Source organism: Theobroma cacao, chromosome 1, assembly GCF_000208745.1.
Source record: "Theobroma cacao cultivar B97-61/B2 chromosome 1, Criollo_cocoa_genome_V2, whole genome shotgun sequence".
In the NCBI taxonomy this organism is placed as follows: Eukaryota; Viridiplantae; Streptophyta; class Magnoliopsida; order Malvales; family Malvaceae; genus Theobroma; species Theobroma cacao.
Genome location: NC_030850.1, coordinates 5,611,122 through 5,631,341, shown reverse-complemented (window position 1 = coordinate 5,631,341; position 20,220 = coordinate 5,611,122). Strand labels below are relative to the sequence as shown.

General features: G+C 32.2%; 2 protein-coding genes across 2 annotated transcripts; both read right to left on the bottom strand.

The window, feature by feature from the left end:
- LOC18611612 (sulfate transporter 2.1) lies at positions 1,118–5,899 on the bottom strand. The gene is made up of 12 exons (XM_018115052.1): positions 5,370–5,899; positions 5,011–5,059; positions 4,713–4,920; positions 4,428–4,602; positions 4,223–4,288; positions 3,889–4,119; positions 3,670–3,796; positions 3,276–3,562; positions 2,260–2,453; positions 2,060–2,145; positions 1,872–1,948; positions 1,118–1,426 (listed from the first exon to the last, which is right to left on the bottom strand). Exons 1-12 carry the CDS (start codon positions 5,682–5,684, stop codon positions 1,304–1,306), a joined length of 1,938 nt encoding a protein of 645 aa, XP_017970541.1. The 5' UTR covers positions 5,685–5,899; the 3' UTR covers positions 1,118–1,303.
- LOC18611611 (chaperone protein dnaJ 20, chloroplastic) lies at positions 12,309–13,471 on the bottom strand. Its single transcript, XM_018121010.1, has one exon. The coding sequence runs from the start codon at positions 13,275–13,277 to the stop codon at positions 12,780–12,782; it is 498 nt and encodes a 165-aa protein (XP_017976499.1). The 5' UTR covers positions 13,278–13,471; the 3' UTR covers positions 12,309–12,779.

Below are 20,220 nucleotides of genomic sequence, written 5' to 3'. Positions count from 1 at the left end.
CAGGCAAATAACAAAAAGTGATTAAAGTGGATAAAGATGGGTTTTCGTTTGCTCATTTGCTAAGCTTGAGATACAATGAATGTGGACAATTTCGATATTGGTCCCGAGTAGCAAAGGGACAAAAACCCTAAAGAAAGAGACCACCACCCACGTGAATGGAAGTCATAATTAGCACTACCAAAAGTGCAATATGTTCCCAATTGGATTAACTCTTTATTCATACTCCTCGGACGAATTAATTAATAAAGTGACCATCCACTACGCACCGCGTATTAATCAATCAAGAGGCTGCAACCATAAGAACATTGAACCTAGACACATTTCGAAGAGTCTACAACAATGGTAATCTAATACTCTTGTCTGCTTCTTCTTATAAGAAACTAAAAATCATAATGGATAGGCGTGCATAAGGATTTATGATTCAGTGTCAAAGGGAAGCTATGCAACAACTAGACTTAAATAAACTATTCATTTGGTTACCAAAGTTTGCGCATTTATCTATTTCGGTTACTTACTTTTAGCAAGTTACTAATATTATATAATTTGTGCATTTGTTGGTTAATTACTGATAATAAACGCTACTGAAATGCTTTGTCGACATTCCACGTCATTAACCACGTTAAAAATACAAAAAATAAAATTGAACACGAATAAGGCCCTTAATTAGTGTCCAAACGGAGGCTGACTAGCTAATGTATAATTTATATAACATTATACGACCAAATCATACCTTTTCAATGGTAGGTAATTATAATAGGAAAGTAGAACAACTTTGTTCAACAAAACAAGTTATTAGGCGTTCATGCCAACGCATCTCATGTGAAAAGAAAAACATATATGGGCTGACTGCACATCAGATGTTGCGTTTGTTGCTCAAACTATTCCAAGAAAAAGTTCGTCGTTCGAAGCATATACGAGATGTTGCAACAATATGCAAAAGCAAGCTTTGGCGCGAAAAATTCAGCTTCTGCTGCAAATCTTAATGACAAGTTAAATCAGAATTAATTTTAATCATAGCCACAGTTACAAAGCTATACCATTCAGAAGCTTTGGTGATCATAACCACAGATGATCAGATAATAATACAAATTATAATCTTTATATAGAGACCTTTTTCTTTTTGACAATCAAATCTCACTTATTTCTTTATTAATTGAGTTCTACACTCTTAATTATCGTCTGTCCCATTTGCTGGCTACATAAGGATGCAGCAAGGGACTGGAACAAACGCACAAGAGACAAGCAAAGCCATGTTTTGATATTTAAAAAACTTCAACACTCTTTTTTTTAAGCTCTTTTTGCTCTAGAGGGAAAACGAGTCCATAGCTTCTCCAACGCTTAAATAGACCCTTCCTCCAATTTTGTCGACAAAGTTAGCCAGCTTCAACTTGTGGATCACTTGCCACCTAGGGTTTGCAATGGCCAGCTGAGAGGTAATAATCAAAGGAATCAATGTAATTAAATCTGATATAAGATTGCTATACAACTTTAAAACTTAATTTTCAGAAAAAGAAAAAGCATTGCTATACAACTTAAAATGCCACAACCTCTCTATTCGATCACAATTCATTTACATTCTTTTTAGTACAGACAAGGACAATATTCAAGAAAGAGAAGAAAATTCCAACTTTAAAACTCTTTAAACGTATTTTTTTTAATATTTGAACTTAGATTTTGAGATTTAAGATTCAAATCTCTCCGAGTATAAGTATGATCTACTTTTATATTAGATTTGTCAAATCGTATATTGATTTGTGAATTGATTTGTATGTTTAATAATTTTATATATGAGGTGTTAATACTTAATTACAATTATAATTGTTACTTGTGCATGTAATTACATAAAATAAATAGAATTTACATTGCCCTACCTTCATTCCATTTGAATCAAGATTCTTATGCAGTTCCTCCAGGGAAGCAATTCCTGATGTATCAATGTCCATCAAATCTACCATTCCAAAAAAAAATCATTATAAGGAAAAATAAAAGAACAATATTCAATAATCTCTTTAAATCACAATTAAGGTCCTGGAATATTAATTTTCTCTTTAACTCATACTGGAAATGTCAAGAATTACTAGCTGAATAGTCTTCTCTGCATTTCCCTTGCTGTCCTTTTCCTCTTCAACAACCCATTTCATAATCCTGAAAAACAAACCATATAACCGCAAATAATGTTTTGTTTGATTAATCTTGTTAGGTTTTTCTTGCGTGTCTTTGAGTATTTTAATCATTGTTGGTAGGGGTACTGTTGAGTACCTTTCTCTGACAAAATTGGCGTTTGCAAAACAAAGTAAGGCAGACTTGAGGCGCATCGTCAAGACCCCGGGAGTCTTCACAGCCATAGGATATTGATTGACATCACCAAACATGTCACTTCCAGGAAGTCTTCCAAGGGTTTCTGTGCCGGGTCTAATGGAGACGAGAATTATCTTTGCGAACGAAATTGTTACCTGCAATTATATTGCTGAAAGCATTAAAACTTCGACAGTAAATGGATAATTAATTTAATCATTTTCAGTTGATATGGAGAATCTTATACAACATGGAATTTATGTGCCAGCAAAAGCGTTTTGAACAGCACAGATAAATAAACAGATATTTTCGTGATTATGCTTTTCCAAATTATTGGCTGAAAGTAACATTTCAAAAATCTCACAGGATGAGCCCTTCATATCACACATTTTACAATTGTTTTGTAAAATAAATGTAAGACAAAGTTTAATGCATATCTGTTGCAGCAGTGCATGCATTAACATACCATTCGAAAATGCAGTGGGGTATGCATGACATTTTTCAAGGCTTCAACAGCATACATCTCAAAGTAAAGGCTCACTACTAGTGGCTCAATTTTCAAACTTTTGAGGAGCTACATGACCCAAAACTACCTTCTGATTTGAGACCATTTCCCCTTGAGTCAGCATATTGCTCACATAACTTTAGTTATGTGCACTTTTCCCCTACAATTATGAGCCTTTCCCTTGGGTTCTAGAAATGCTCTCCTTTTGTGAAGCACGTGCAATGCCCAACTTGGAGATAAGTGTTGACAAATGACTTCTTTGACAGTTATCAGATGTTTTGATACCACGAGAAAAAAAACACTCAAACAAAAAACTTAAATAACGTAAATAGATTTTATTCCTCTTGCACTTCTTAACATCTAATTTTAGCATAAGCCAGTGGTCACACTATGCATTAAGTACGTATATATATTATATTCACCCAAAGAGACAAATGATTCCATCCTAATTAGACGGAGTGAAAGTAAATGTTACCGCCACAAGAAGACCAATTTCCACCGTTGCAAACAACACCCCTAGAAAGGCTCCAATGCAGGCTAGGAAGTCTAGCTTATCAACCTTCCAAATATTGTAAGCTTCATTGAGGTCAATAAGCCCTGGAAGAGCAGAGAGAATAATTGAAGCAAGGATTGCAGTCGGAGTGTAATACAAGAGCCTTGTGAACAATTCCAAGGATATGAACACTGTAATAGCCATCACAATATTTGACACTGCAGTTTCACAACCGGCACTGAAATTCACAGCTGTCCGCGAGAAAGAGCCTGCAATATTTTGCTATTGAGAGGTTGCTGGTGAACAATTTCTTATCAAAATAGAACTTCCTGGTGATAGAAATCTGAAAATGGTTGAAACAATAAGTACAGCTTACCAGTTGCAACATAGCATGAAGTGAAAGAACCTATGATGTTCATGAACCCCATGGCAACCATTTCTTTGTTTCCGTCAAGGTGGTATCCATTTATGGCTGCAAAAGATCGACCAACTGCAATTGCTTCCTAAGATTGAAACAATAGAAAGTAAATTTCGAAGGTTGATGATATACTTCAATTATATACGCCTGAAAAACCTTCTGAATTCTGATACCAACCGTGAGTGCAATAATAGCAACAACCAATCCAATCTTAGCCACTTCCCCAACATGAGGCCCATTGAACTGCAGCTGATGCACTGAACTTGGATTTAAGCCTCCTTTGATGTGTTTTATTATCTTAACTCCATGCTTATCGGCTTTAGTCAGGAAAACAATGAGAGTTGCTAAAATGACAGATAGCAGAGGAGCAATAGCCGGCAACCAAAAGAGTTTTCTGTTCCTTTTACCCTGATAGAATTAGAAAGTAGAAAACATTTGAATTTGTGAAGATACAAATCCTCAAGAGATCAAAGTTAATAACATATTGTTCACTATCATAAATAGTTCTTACCAGAAATCTTGTGATTAGGATGAAAATCAGGAATGAAGATCCGAGAATAAAATTATGAGGACTCCACTGTAAAGAATGTATAAAAAAGAAAGGACAAGACAGAATTAACCCAAAAACTAACTTTTATAGTTAAAAAATATGGTAGACAAGTAGTTATGTCTAATATTGCAATATAATAAAAGAAAATGAAAGCAATTAACAGTACAGGATGATGGAAGGAACTCCACATGGCTTTCATGACCGAGATAATATCTGTCTTGTTTGTAAACTGAGTGAACCCAAGTAGTCCCTTGAGTTGTTGAAGGCCAATGACAATGGCAGCGCCTGCCATGAATCCAACGATTGCAGCATGTGATAGGAAATCGACAAGGAAACCTGACCTGTGATATCTCGAAAGGGAAATAAAAAAAATGATGCTTAAATTTGCATGACATCTGTTAAAAATGAAGAAACAAAAAAGAGGAGAAGAAATGCCAAGAAAGTGACATACCTGAATAGTCCAAAGGCAGCTTGAAAGGTACCAGCAAAGAAAGTCGCAGTGAGAACAAGCTTCTGGTAAGCGATTGGATTAGCAACAGGATCCTGTAGTTTTTGTACCATTGAGGACAGAAGTAGTGAAATTACAGCCACTGGTCCAATTGCTATCTCTCTTGAAGTTCCCATCACGGCGTAGATGAGAGGTGGAACTACACTCGTGTCTAATTGAGTAAAATGGAGAGAATCATTCACATAATCTCTAACCATATCAGACAACAAAAGCATAGCAAAAATTCAACTAGGCAGCTTACACAGGCCATATTGAGGATCAAGCTTTGCCAAAGTTGCATATCCAATACTCTGTACGAAAATACAATGAGACCATGGCATAAATGACCAACAAATTACCAGAAACAGAAACAGAAGCGTAAAAGAACTCACAATTTGATGATGACATTACGAACTTCTTAAAAAAGTGACTATTGTACTTTTCAGAAAAAAAAAAGGTGATTATTGAAGCCTCATTAATCTAGAAAGCACTCTTCATTGAATATTTATTATATAGATCTTAACTAAAGAGAAGTGCAAAGTTTATGCAGAATCACTTGGGATGCTAGTATTCCAACTACACTACTATTGTTATAATGATCAAAATCGCACTTGAGCTTACCTGAGGAATGCAGAGGCTTGCAAGAGTTAGACCTGCCATTAAGTCGTGCTTGAATTTGGTTGCCTTGTAGTTCTGACACCAAGAAAGGATGGGCAACGTTGCTTGCAACATTGAAAGTACTTCACCCTTCCATCCGGACTGCTTGTTAAGAAATGGAATTTTGTTTCTCCAAGAAAAAGCAGTTTCCATGAGCTCATGGCCTAACCCTGGTGGCTTAGGGGTATTAAGCACCCACTGAACCCTTTCAACACAGTCATATTTCTCAAGGTCTAGCATTTCTTGGTCTGCTGTGGTATCAGTGAGTGGGGAAGTCATGGTTTTGTTTGAAGTGTTTGGGAGAACCAAAGAGATCTCTTTCTCAGGAATTTAGCAGTAGCTTTAAGAGAATGGCATCATGCTAAAAATCAATAGAACACAATATGACATTGATTTATGGACGGGAAAGGAAATTCAACGGTAGAGGAATTTTCAACAAAGAAGGGAGAGAAAGATAACAGGCCTGTGAAATTAGTGGATAAAACTAAGGTGGTCATCCCTAGCTGATGAAAGCTGAAATGCCATAATAGTAACCTATACATTAAGTACTAAGGATAACTAGGCCATATATATATATATATATATATATATATATATATATATATATTTATTNTGCTGTAAGTATATGTGTATATATATCAGGCAAACAAAAACTTACCATTAATAAGAGAAAAGACCACCTTTCAAAAAAAAAAAAAAAGAGAGAAAAGAGTTACAAGTGTACTTCTACCAAAATTATAGTTGTAACAAAGGCTGCTACCGAAGAAAGAGGAAACCTTTTGGGCATAATAATGAACATTTGGCTTTAAAAAACATCTAATACTGAGAAAGTAGTTACTCTGAGGGACAAAGGTTTAAGTTGTATTATAGATTGTTCTTTCAATTTGATTGTTGACCGATTTGCATACAGCAAAGCAACTTAGCCTTTTATAAAGAATACTATGCTTGGCCAGGCCACTACTAAGGGAAGAATCATTCTTTGACCATCTACGTAAATCTGGTCCTTACAGAGCTCTGCAAAAAGGAAAATTTTATCATTTCAATCCCCTCTGCAAATATCTTAAGCATCATTTCTCTTCCTTCTAACAAAAGAAGCGATATGATGAAATCTAAACGCTGAGATTTTCTTAAAAAATTTCATTCCTGGACCACCAGTTCATGCTCTAAAGCGGCAAGCAATATCATTGCAGGCTTTGGTGCCTACATTATTTGCAAGGGAAATGTGCAAGCAAGGTAAAAATATTGTTGCCCAAAAGATGCAAATGCAATGGACAGTATTGAGGACATACCAAAAAGCTCACTGAAAGATACCATTTCAAAGGTATTCTGAAGAGAGAATATGTTCGTCCGGAGCTCCTCCAAGTTCTAAAGAACAAATTAGGTTTCTTCTTAGTGATGGGCTATTAGTATCTTTTTTTTTATGTACTTTAAACTGCCTCCCTTTCATCTTCTTAGTCGGAAAAGGTGATGCAAAGTGAATGGATTTCCCTATTTGAAGCTGCAAGCTACTCTGATTGTATTAAAAATGTCCAAGCACACCATGCCGAGAGCAAAATGCATTTGTTAAGGCAAAGTTAGGATACTTAGTCATAGCCTTGAATTACGAATGTAAGATTACATTTTTTTATTATTGAAATAATTAGTGTATCAAGAAAAGTGAGGAAATGACAATAATTACTTGCTTTATTCACTTGCAAGTTTACACCACCAACTATGGTGAACAGCATTAGAAGCTGACATATTTTTATATTTTTAAAAGTCAATTATTCCTAGTTCTTTATTCCTTTGCAATGCTCTACAAACAATTTAAAGAGGATGCCCATAAATTAATTATTAGTAGTGTTAATTTTTTATTCATGGGGAGTAACGTTTATCATTATTACGGTGGCAACACTAGCGCATGATCTTGGTAGTGAAAGGCAATGCTCTTGTTTTGTTCCTTAATTGAAAGTGGTACTTGCTTGTCAGGCCTACTGAGGGTCAAAATTCAGAGACGCCTTAATTACCCATCGGAGGGTTACTAAAACTATTGGTGGGGTCAGTCAATGGATATTGTCATAGAAGTAACTTTTGTGGTAGTACTTTTATGGTTCTTCACGTGTATCATTGCTTATTTTGAATATAAGATTTATACTTATAAATTATATGCTATTGTTGACTTACATGTTATCATCTTTTTAATGACTGAACTTAAAAAGTTTGAGAGTAATTAAAAATCAAAAGTTGAATAATCTGTTTCATAATAAGCCGAGCAAACCTTATCCTTTCCCCTGATTAGAAGCTCTAATTTTCGTCAAAATTCATGAGATGATGGGACTAAGATATATTAGAAGTTGCAGTTGAGCATTTAATTGATTCAATGAGGTGCAGAAATCTGGTATTTCAAAAATTAGGTTTGAATTTTCATGGTCCCAAATCAAAGCAAAAATAAAGATAAAGACAAATTAAAAATTGTGACGTGATTGTTATTTAGAATTAAGCGAATTATATTGGGAATTCAAGGTGATAAATAAAGTCTCTTAATTAGCTAACTTTAGGGGTAAGAATTTGGTTGTTTCAATCAATTTTGTTTTAAATTTTTCAAAAACAAATTAATAAAATTCTATAAAAAATAATTGAAATCGATTGAATTATAGTAAAAAATAAAAAATAAACTAATTTATTTCGATTGGTTCAATCGAATGAATAAATTATTTTGATTTGAAAGAGAGGTATTTTTCAAATATATTGTAAAAATGTATTATTAATTTGATCAATTCAGTTGTAAATTTTAAGTATCGAAAATTGGCCAAAAAACCGAAAATAAATTATTCTTAGCAACTGATTAATATAAAAAATAAAATTGTTTCGATCAATTATTTTAATTCAATTTGATAATTAAAATCGATTAATACCTTACCAGATTTGAATACAGGGGAACAACGGGAATAAACAAAAGCACACATCCAAAGTTGAGGTTAATATAATTTGCAGGGATTCCACTGGCCATTTGTCGAAGTTCCGTAGCTTTGCTCTGGAATTTAAAAAGAAAATTAACTGTAGGGTGTGAGCCAAGGGCTTAAGCATCGAAGCCATATGCAAAGGCACCCTTGCTTTTAAAACTTTGCAATATTTTATTTGGTCAAGAAAGAGTGAGTTTTCATCCCAGACAATTATTCCATCGTCAATGGGTGGTAACCAGAGCTGTGCTTTTTTTTTTTTTTTGAATAGCAGGATATTATTGATGAAAAAGAGTCACCCAAGGAGTGGACTCCATCACAAAGAAAATTCAGAACAACCAAATCTGCACTTGGCTTTTCAAAAAATGAAAAGTTTGTAAGTTAAATGTAAAAGAAAAAAATTTATGAGAGAATATCAATCTTAATTCATTTAGATTATATTTGATATCCATCATTCATAATGAAAGAAATTAAAAAGTAATAAAACATAAATGTAACAACTAGCAAACACTAAGTCATAACATCGTTTAACTTAGTTGTCTCCACCATTAAACTATCATAATAATTTTTCTTTTGCTTCAACGCCTAAAATTAAACAAAATTGTCCCAAATACATCAACCCATATTGTCACTCAATAATTTAACTTTTACCAACCTTCTTTCGATACAATATTTCTTTTAATTCAATAATTATTATTAAACTTAAAAAAATATTAATATAAAAACTCAAAAACAGGTGTAAATTTCAGTATGAAAACCAAGAAATTGATTGTCACCCAACAACAATTTACCATAAAAATCAACATAAATATTAAACCTATTAAAACCAAGATCCGACAAGTCCATATTAACTAAAGATGAAAAGACCTATCAGTAGAATAATTTTTTTAATTCAACAATTATTATCAAACTTTATAAAAATAAAACATTTAAAACAAATGCAAATTTCAATTTCAAAGACAAAAATTAATTCCAATTAACCCCATATACTATACCATACAAATTAACACATGTTACACTTATAAAAACCAAAGTTAAACCTTTAGTCAATTAAAACAAGTCCCTACAGAGTCTTAATTAGGTGACAAGTGCCACCCAATCACATTAATAGTATTTAATTGTATGTATTACATATAGATAAAGCAAGCCACATCTTGCTTGTTTCATTTTTTTTTCTTAAGCCCTGTATGCTAGCTGGGCACAATTTGAGAATGGAAATTAAACTCAAATAAATTTGGGCTTTCTATAAAGCCCAATTATAATTAGTAATATTAAGTTGAAAAGAAACCGTACGTGAATCACATGGCATTTAGGCCCGACCCGATTGGAGTTGAGTTCAAAAGCTTTGCAAATTGAATTTCCCATCCCCCCCGTTCACCGCCTCTCACTTCCAATTATCAAGTCATCATGGTAACTAAGTTATGAGAACATAATCTATAGATAGACATTCAACATTACTTCATTTATCTAATGCATCTGAACATAGTGTGGCTCATTAAATCATCATGGACATTTCCCTCCTGGACAAGGTTATGAGATCGCCACCAAAGTGCGTCCCTGTACTCTTCATATATATGTAGCTTCTTTTTCTTGTTTCTCTTCTCTTCCCTTATTATCTTCTTCTCATCTTCCTGTTTTCGCTTTGAAAATTAGCTCTTATACCATCCTTTTCTTCTTCTTTTTTTCTCTCAATCACTGCAAAGAGAAAGAAAATTGAGCAAAGATTACTTGACATAGTTTTCTATGTTGTCATGAGAGATTGAGAGTTGATTATTTAAACATGTGCAGCTATTGCATAAACCAAGATCAAGATCGAGGTTCCCTTTCACTACTTGGACCGACACGGCACCTCGCCAGGACAGCTTGCAAGGCATGTGGGTTTGGGTTCAAACCCAAGCTCCACCCCTCTCCCCGTCCCCAATATTTACACATTGCAATAAAACTGAAAGGATGCTTACACTAATTGGATTGATGAAGAAATCAGTGGTTGGCATTGGAGGGATTGGCCGGAGTCAAAGCATCTCGTCGATTGAATATCTCTTTTTCCCTCTTATTCCATCTCTCGATTTCTTTCAGTAACAAACCTTTGCTTTCCTTCTCATCACCATCATTTTCCTTCACGCGAACTTGCTTTCCCTTCTTGATTTGGAATCCTATATTAAAACACATCTCTTTTAATAAGCCCCGAAATTTTGATTGGAATGAAAGAAAAAGAGACAGATGAAGCTCTCTCCCAAGTATTTATGACGTCTACAATCTTTGGTACATTTGCTTCTTGTTGTTATAGTTTTTCTCGACTACGACGATAAACACAAGAAATGGAGATCACTTTAAGCATAAGCAAGCTCACAAGCTTTCAATTTTGAGGATCTATTCAATTACGCCCAAATTAAGGATATAATTTTTCTTTGTCAGCCTTGTTTAGGGCCACTTGGCACCTACTTAATTTTGGCTACAATGGTTTTTTTTATTTGATAATTGAAGAGATAGCAAGAAGATTTAATAAATGAGAGATTATTTCTTATTTTGCAGATTCTTCATCCATAACTTCTCTTAGCATCTTATTAAAAAAAACTAAGAGAAGAGCACTATGTACTTTTTTCATAAGATCATTTTTCTCACTATTAGATAAATTCAAAAGAATGTGATCTTTTTCTTTTAGTGCCTTCAATAATCCTTATTGCACTAGCAATGGGCACATCTTAAGATGTCACAAGCTGAAATCGTTTTTTTTATTAAACTTTTCAATCTCATACTTAATTGACAAAGTTGCCATAATGAGATTTAAATTGACTCAAAATCTTAAATTTTTTATACCAGTTGGTTGTGAAATTTGTAAAATTATTTTTAAAGAATTACCCAAAATCTTACTCAATTAAAATAACAAAGAAAAAAAGATACCAAGCACACCCATAAGAACACAAAAATTTACATGATTCAATCTTTTGATGACCTAAAACGTACATAGTTTAATCTTTTGATAACCTACGTCAACAGACATAGTAATAAAAAAAATTCACTGAGAAAAAAATCAAAATATTACAAAAAAAAGTCTTAAACTCACAACCCTACACCAAAATTACTCTCTCTAAATCTTTTTTTTTTTTGAAATTTAATCTCTCTAAATCTAAGTATTGATTATTATTCAATCCCACAAGATCTTTTTATAAGGTGTACAATAATCTTATCCTAATATAATTAAAATATGTTATACTAATCTAACTAAATTTAAAAACTATCTCAACATCGTATATAATTTAATTAGAATTAAACTATCTTAATCAAACTACAATTCAATATTATCCTAACAATTAACTTAGGATTTTGATGCAACCACTGAACTTGAAGGGGTGAAGGTTTATGCAATCGTTGAGTTCTTGATGATGCACAAGCGGTTATTATATGTCAGAATAAGTCATTATCAAATAGCATCAAGACTTCAGTTCGCATAAGGGTCTTAATGCCAATAAAATTACTTTTTTTAAAAAAAAAAAGACCTAGCCACTCTATAACAGAGTTGGAAGTTGGAATAACCAAGCCAATCTGATCCAGGGTACTGATGCATAAAAGGGAAGCTTTGGATTGTGAAGGTATAATAGGGCACTGCATTGTTTATCGATAAAAGTATATTTTCCACTAGACAATGGAAAATAGCAAGAAATTAGATGCAGGAAACAATCTGGCTTTTGCTTGTCCGATTCTGTTAAGAATGCACATGTTTGCCATTGCCGCCCAACCTGTTTCTCATTTTTCTTGTCCATGTTTAGTAACCTTAAATAATTTAAAACACTTGGCTCTGTAGTCTTTCAACCCCTTCGCCCATTTAATATTTTATTCTCCAAAAGGTTCATCCGAAGCAAAGAGATTAAACATTATTATATTTAGTTCTTTAATAATAATTACACAATTTTATTGCTATGATATATTAATTAATTATACACAGAATCCACATTACAATCGCAGGATATAGCCCAAGGTCAACCTCAGGAAAGCCATAAAATGATAAAAATCCAGAGTGTCCAATTAGTTACAAGGGTACCTGTGAATACAAAACAAATTTATGATGGCAGCGGCACACACTGTGAGTGCATCACACGCATGACACTTGACGCCACGAGCAGCGGGAGGCCCGAGGAGTGTTTCACTCTGTTTCCACGAGCCAGCGGCATGAACGGATCAACCCTCAGCTGGGCTCATTTTTTGTTATGCCCAATTGTTTTTTGGCGTTAATATTCTTTGCTTAATGGCGCATTTCTCTTGTATAAAGCCGAATATCATATATTCTTTGCTTGAGGACGCTCAAAATCTTGGATAAATCTTTCCTTAATAACAAGATATTGTTACGTCGAATATCATTTTTTTTATTTTGTAAGGATTCATCAACATTTCAAAAGGTAGATCAAAATTAATTATATTTTTCAGAAGGTACATTGCTCTACCTGGACCTATTCTTCATCCTCTGCATTCTAACATCAGATCGTCTCTTTAGTCCACGGAGTTGTTCTTCCCAAACATGTCTAGGGAAATGTGATCTCCATTCCTCCGTACAACTGCCACCAGCATTCCCTATTGAATCTACCAAACCCAGCTCATAATCATGCATTTTACGAGAATCTGGATTCGAAAGTGTCTCATAAGCCATTTGAAGCTCAAGAAATCGCTTTGTGGATTCTTCTTTGGTTGAAGGAGAGCAAACATCAGGGTGGTATTGAAGAACCAATCTTCTGTAAGCCTTCTTTATTTCAGGCAAACTTACATTTTGAGAATCAAGAGAAAGAACTTTATATAAGTTGGTCTTTCCTCTCTGCATGGCTGAATTACCAGCCCGACATGATATAGCTTGAACCTTGTAAGGCTCTTGCCCAAACCCGAATTTGGATGCTGTTGACATCAATCTGCTCGTATTGAGATTCATTTGCCAGGAAATTTCCATATGAATGTGCTTGTGTCACAGTCTGTGCGGCTAACTCCGTGCGTTATCAAGGCTATGGATTCCTAAAACTGTGTGGGTTGGTCGGCGACACTTGCTTACAGCGATTTGGGAAAAAGAAGGAGGGGAAGAATGAGACATATGTTCAGCTTTGATTTCTACGGAAGAGTTGATGGTTTAATTAAGAATAGAGCTAGCTCTGACTGAAGACCATTCACATTTAGATATATATATATATATATACACACACATATATATATATATATATATATATATATTGTTNATTATATATATATATATATATATACACACACATATATATATATATATATATATATATATTGTTTTCTGTCTTAGGACTTTTGGTGGAAGAGAGAAAGCGTTGAATGCAGTTTTGGCATCCAACCGTCGTCTTTGGCTTGTTAGGTCCTCTCGTCTTTGTTTGCTGCTTCATGCTTGCATCTTGTCACCAAACCTAATCTATTTAATTATATTTTATAAGACAAACATACATTCAGATGCTTTGAACCTAAGTTTCCGTTTGCATTTCAAATTTTGCTACGCTGTAAAAAGATGAGAAAGATTCGAAAAAGGTGAAACGATCAAATGAAATTGAACAATGACTCTTTAAATGTCTTGAAAGTGACCATAGAAAATACTTATATAAGAAGTTATAGAAAGTTCTTTTTGTAAAGATGTATTTATTGGTTGTAAATAAAAAATGGTTACATCAAAATACATCTTCTTTAAGATTTTTAAAGGGAATGAAAGAAATATATGGTAATTCATGACAAATTATAAATAAAAAATTTACTGTCAAAGACACTGTCTTAATTTTCCTATCTTTAGAGGATCACAATAAAAAAATATTGATTAATTTGATTACAAATTATAGGTAGTAACATAACTTAACGATTGCCATCAAATTGAACATGTGAAATAGGAATAATATATAGTATAAAACGTAAAGTAAAAGTAATTGCAGGGGAGGTTTTTGTGGAAGTAGTGCTCCAGGTAAGTGTAGTCACGTCCATGATAAAGAAAAATAAAATTACCGTATTACATGAAGAAAATTCTATGTACCAATTTCCTTGTTTATCAAATCTATTAATACTGCAAACACAAAATCGTTGTTATGATCATGGAACGCATACCAATTTGAAATTGATAAGCTCAATTAATTTCCAAATTGGCTTGCCGAAATTCCAAGTCAATTTTTTTGTACCCAAATCCAAATAAAACATCACGTCCAGATGAAAAACCAGAGACATAAACAAATTATTTTTGTTCCTTTCTCGTTAACAGTTGAATATTCAGCTGTTAAATAAATTAATTTGTTCAAGCAAAGACGAAGAAAAAAAGCAACAAGCTGCACGACACAATGTGGGTTTTGCTTGTCGGATTCTGTTAAGAATGCACATGTTTGACTTTGCCGCCCAACCTGTCCCTCACTTTTCTTGTCCATGTTTAGTAACTTTAAATAATTTAAGCACTCACTCTGTTTAGTTAGTACACCCCTTTCTTCACCAATTTAATATTTTATTCTTCAAAAGCAAAGAGATATAAAATTACTTTATTATATTTTAATTCTTTAGTAGTTATTACACAAACTTTATTCTCACCACATATTATATTTGATTAAGCCGACACAGAATCCACATTAGAAGTGTCCAATTAAAATCTTAATTGCCTTATTTAAATATTGCCATCGGCTTGGCAGAGCTTGCTAGATCCAAACAATAAGCCACAGCCTGAAACACGAGGGATTTATAGAAAATATAGTGGAGTTTTTGTCGGTACTCGGTTAATTAATTAATTATATATACTTGAAATTGTATTCTGTTTTTCATCAGATACAGATAAAAAAGAAAGAACAAATTAACAGATGGGTATTGATTTTTTTCTTTAAAAAAAGAAGCCTCTCTAGAATTTTTGTTTGTAGTTGGTCCAAATTTAGTATACAAGTTCGGCTAAAATATAATCTCTAGACTATGAAATCAATCCATGAGAAAATCCACAAAGCATGTGGCAATCTGAATGCTGTTGATTAACAACTGCAAACTTTATTTTTCTCCATAGTGAAAGATTTTGCCTACTACAGTCTACAGAGGAAAACCAGAGTTCAAATAAAAAATACAAAAGATATGATATATGGCTTTGAGAGAGTGACGAGTTGCGTAATTGGGCCTCAGTAATCATTGCCCCAAATTAGGGAGAGGGATCAAATGGCACAAAATTGAGGAAAGTATGGGCCCGGAGCAGCGAATTCTACCAGGCTCAGTTACAGACCACACCATGGGCCAATGGGGAATCGCATGCTCGTAAAGAATTTTAGCAACAACAAGTTGAGAAAAAGATTATATAACGCAATGAATATATATGTATATATAGTATATACTTTTACTTTATAATAAAATTTAATAAATAAAAGTAAATAATAAGACAAGTAATAAAAGTAATAATCGAATGATACCTTTCTGACATTATGAACGAATCCCTCTCTCTAATAAGGCTTGTTTCAATGATACTTAGGAAATACCGGAATCTTGATGATTTTATTAATTTTGTAATATCAACTTATTATATTATATTATAATATATAAAATTTAATTTAATATCTTTAATGACCGTTCTCTCTTTGCACCACACTACTACGATTTTTACCAAACAAACACTATAAATCTCAACGCAAGTTTTAATTTTACCCTAATCTCACCATTATAGTCATCAATTTCCCCACGTCTTCTATTTTTAATCTCATCCAAGCAAATATATTATCGCTGTACCAGATAGACCCTAAAAAGACAAATCGATCTACAGCAAAAGATTTCAGTAAAATCATGTAACGAGTATATATATTATAATATAAATTAAATTCTGTGTGAGGTTGTTGTGTTTTGTTCATATAATCATGATTGTTCTTATAAGACAATTCTACCACATGGAAGACTATTACATGTAAAAGAATATAATATAAAATTATATCACATATTATTGAATGAAAGTGACATTGTTAATATTCGCACTTTTTCATTCAAATGTGGAATTTTCTTTGGCGAGCGTTTTAGAGCCGCCTGGATTATTCCTTGTTGTTAGATGGTAACGTAAGGGATGATAGGGGCGACAACATCTTCTCATTTGAAACTTGTTATCTTTATTTTGTTCCGACAAAAATAATTTAAAGTAAAAAACCTGTCTTTTCCAGAAAATTTAATTTGTTAACATGGATTACCAGCCACCGAAATTTCTCTTGCAAATCACATGCTTCAATTTTCGCTAGAAAGGGGCCTTTGATTGTTGGCTTTTGCAACCTAAATGCAATGTATTATGAAAAATGCCAGTGACTTCTTTATCACTGGCTGCTGAATTTACTGGATTCTCGAATGTCCTTATAAATTCCACTAGCTCTAGATGGTTTATATTTTCAATCAAAAATTGATTGATTGAACATAAGTCGACTATTTAAGTTACAAGAAATTTCTATATTAAGTTGTTTTTCCTTTATATCCTCGAGTTGAGGTGTTAATTTTAAGGAGATATTTTATTGCTCAAAATTCAAGATTTTAAATTGAAAGTTTTGAGTTTGAAAATTAAAATAAATAAAATTATATTTATAAAGTAAGAAAGGATTATTTTTTTTCAAAATACCTACCAAGTCTCTGTACTCATACATTTTGTTCAATTTAATCATTATATTCAAAATCGAAATAATTTAATCTATTGATTTTGAAAATTATTTCAATTTAATCTCTCTCCCTATCAACATCCAATTTTATCGTTAGAAAGGATAACGTTAGTACTAATGTAGCATTGACGTGACACATTTTGGTGACGTGATATCGACATAATGACGTGAAAGTGTCACGTGGCACCAATATGATGACGTGACAATGTCATTCAACTCTTACCCAATTTACTTTTTATTTAAATTTACTCAAAATTTTTTATAAAACGATTTTATTTATGTTAAAAAAACCATAATTATATTCTGTTAAATTTAAATTTAAATTATTAATTTGAATCTACAAAAAATTATAAATACAAAATAAAATGGTATAAATATTTATAATTATATTTAATTTTATCAGTCATAAATGCAATCTTTAATCCAAAAAATTTTACCTAAAAAAATAACATGAAATATNCAGTCATAATGCAATCTTTAATCCAAAAAATTTTTCCTAAAAAAAATAACATGAAATATTAAACAAAATAAAAACATAAAAAATAAATAAATAATTGAAAGGCTGTAGTAGTTTAGATTTTATGAGTATAATAAGAGGTTTGCATACCTAAATTAAGCAAGTCAAAATGATAAATTATTTTTTTAATCATTGTTAACTACATATCCTCCTTCTTCATTTTTTTTAAAAGAAAAAAACAAAAATAAAGAACAATGAGGCTCGGATACGCACAAACACTATCATTAAAGAGTTGTTTGGTTTTTAAATTAAAAGAATTTAAAAAAAATCCAAATAAGAAACATAAAGCTATCATCATTGTCTTAATTTCGTAACAATTAATTGATGAATTAAACTTTTAATAAGAAAAACAAAAAATGGAGAAGAAGACTAAGGGGTGGCCAAAGAGAAGAATAGTTATTGTCTTTTATAACTGCGAAAACAAAACCCTAATTCTAAGCGTTTATAGAGTCTGTGTAAATGAAGATGTTGTCCTTCTATAAGTATATATCCAAAATAAAATATTGAAATTTTTTTTATATAAAAAGATAATCAAGCTTAATTTTTACAAACTAGATAAATTAACATACCTATTATGGAATCTAATGATCAAGTAAGAAAATATTTATATATATTTCTTAACACTATAAATCTTTTACATTTAAACATTTGGCTTATTAATAAGTAGATATATCATTTACTTAAATATTTGTATTTTTCTATTTAGTCCCTAAACACTTCAACTTTGTTCAATTTAATTCACGCACTGTAGATTTTTGTTCAATTTAGTTCTTATAACATGACGCAAATTTTTTTTAAAATTTTTTTTCTTGATCTATCATGTGGCACTAAAACGTCAACATGTCAATGTTATATCATCATATTAATGCCACGTGATATTATCACGTCATCACGTCGATACCACGTGATATTGTTACGTCATCACGTCGGTACCACGTGACATTGTCACGTCACCAAAATGTGTCACATTAATACTGACATCATTTTCTTTAATAGTAAAATTAGATACCGTTAGGGGGAGGGATTAAATTGAAGTAATTCTCAAAATTAAAGAATTAAATTGCTTGGATTTTGGGTACATGGAGTAAATTGAACAAAATACATGAATATAGGGACTTAATGGGTATTTTGATTGATTTTTTTTATTAAATAGATCAAATTTCAATGTAAAAAAAATTAAATAGATAATAATATTGATTAACATTGATTGATCAATTGTATGAAAGATTTTAGATGGAATCATTCTAGATTGACTTAAATGAATTATTCTCACAAAATTAATATAAAGTGGGCCTGGAGATGATGGCATGTCATGGATTTGCAATCTAAATCAAATTAACTAGAAGCCAGCCAGAAATTGACATGTTAATAAAACAAATCTTAATCATGATAAATAACAGGGGAAATGCCTAAAGTAAGTGGACAAGATGAAATCACATGATTCATTTTCACCCAAAGTTTGTGGAAAAGTAGCCTAGAAACAAAGCAAAAAAGCACAACCATCAAGCACTTTCATTTACCATATTACATAAACTTCCAATGAGCTTTTTTGAAAAGTTAGGCTCTATGGAGGCCCATCTTTCGAACTTTATTGACACTTCATTCACACTATAACTTTGTGGAAGGATGGTGCCAAATTTATGGTTAGCTTGTTTCACATGAGTTCTTTTTTCTTTTCCTCTGCTAAGCTTCACATTAGAATTTGTAAACAAGATATAATATTAATGGAAATAAAATAAAGCTAGGGCTTATTTTCTTTTGGGAAGAAAAATAATGGGGAAGGCATGCATATGAACTTTTTCAGTTTTTAACTAATATATCCTTCCCCTTTGAGGATAGGAATGGCGTCAACGAAAAGAAAAAGTTGGATATTGAAATTAAAGATACATTGGATTAGAAAACTACTTATTGAAAAAACCCTACTTAGAAAAAATTAAGGAACAAAAACAGCAATCACCATTAATGTGCTATTACTCATTATACCACGAAAATTCATTGAAATATACATGTTCAAAATTTATATATATATAGGTCGATGCAGATGTGAAGAAATTTAAACAGTTGTGGTATGTTTGGAATGCATCATACCCATACACCATGAAGTATTTTGTTTTCATTTCCGGCCGTTGCTAGTTCCCCACCATATGCTCAACTGCGTTATTATTGATAATTGACCTTGTTTCTTAACATGCTCCACGCAAAAGCAAAAAAGAAAATTTCCATTTTAAATAGAACACTCGTTCTAAAACAAGTTCACCCCCTTGATCGGTTGTAATTGCTTTCAAGGCAAAAACTAATAAGTTTGGACCAGAAAACTTGGGAAGCAGCATGTGTATAAAAAACTATAATCTCATATTGCAAAGAAAAAAAATTGGAGAAATAAATTAATGTATCCCCTTTCATAATCCAATTAGTTGTTGACCATTAAATTCTTTCCCTTTTAAACTCTTAATTTGAGATTGCAATAGCACCCTTGTTATCAACTCCAGAACCCCGCGATTTGGTCATCAGTCACAGTCAATCTCAAATTAAATGAGACATGCAAGACATGTATACACAAGTAAAAATTCATCCTACTTACAGTGCGAATTTAATCACATGAAAATATTTGCATAATTCACATAATGAGTATATAATGATTGTTTTAGAGGATTTTTTTTTCTTTTCTTTTAATTAAGACCGTTAATATATATATATATATATATAATATGATTTGTTTAGAGTAAATTTCAAGGTTGTGATCG

Bases quoted from the DNA above. Each gene is read 5' to 3' on its own strand.
- LOC18611612 (XM_018115052.1), bottom strand. From the start codon at position 5,684: ATGACTTCCCCACTCACTGATACCACAGCAGACCAAGAAATGCTAGAC. The intron at 4,921-5,010 runs GTAAGCTGCCTA...TTACTCAATTAG, and splicing joins TGATCCTCAATATGGCCTGT to ACACGAGTGTAGTTCCACCT. The intron at 2,146-2,259 runs GTACTCAACAGT...TTTGTTTTTCAG, and splicing joins GCCAATTTTGTCAGAGAAAG to GATTATGAAATGGGTTGTTG.
- LOC18611611 (XM_018121010.1), bottom strand. From the start codon at position 13,277: ATGGAAATTTCCTGGCAAATGAATCTCAATACGAGCAGATTGATGTCA.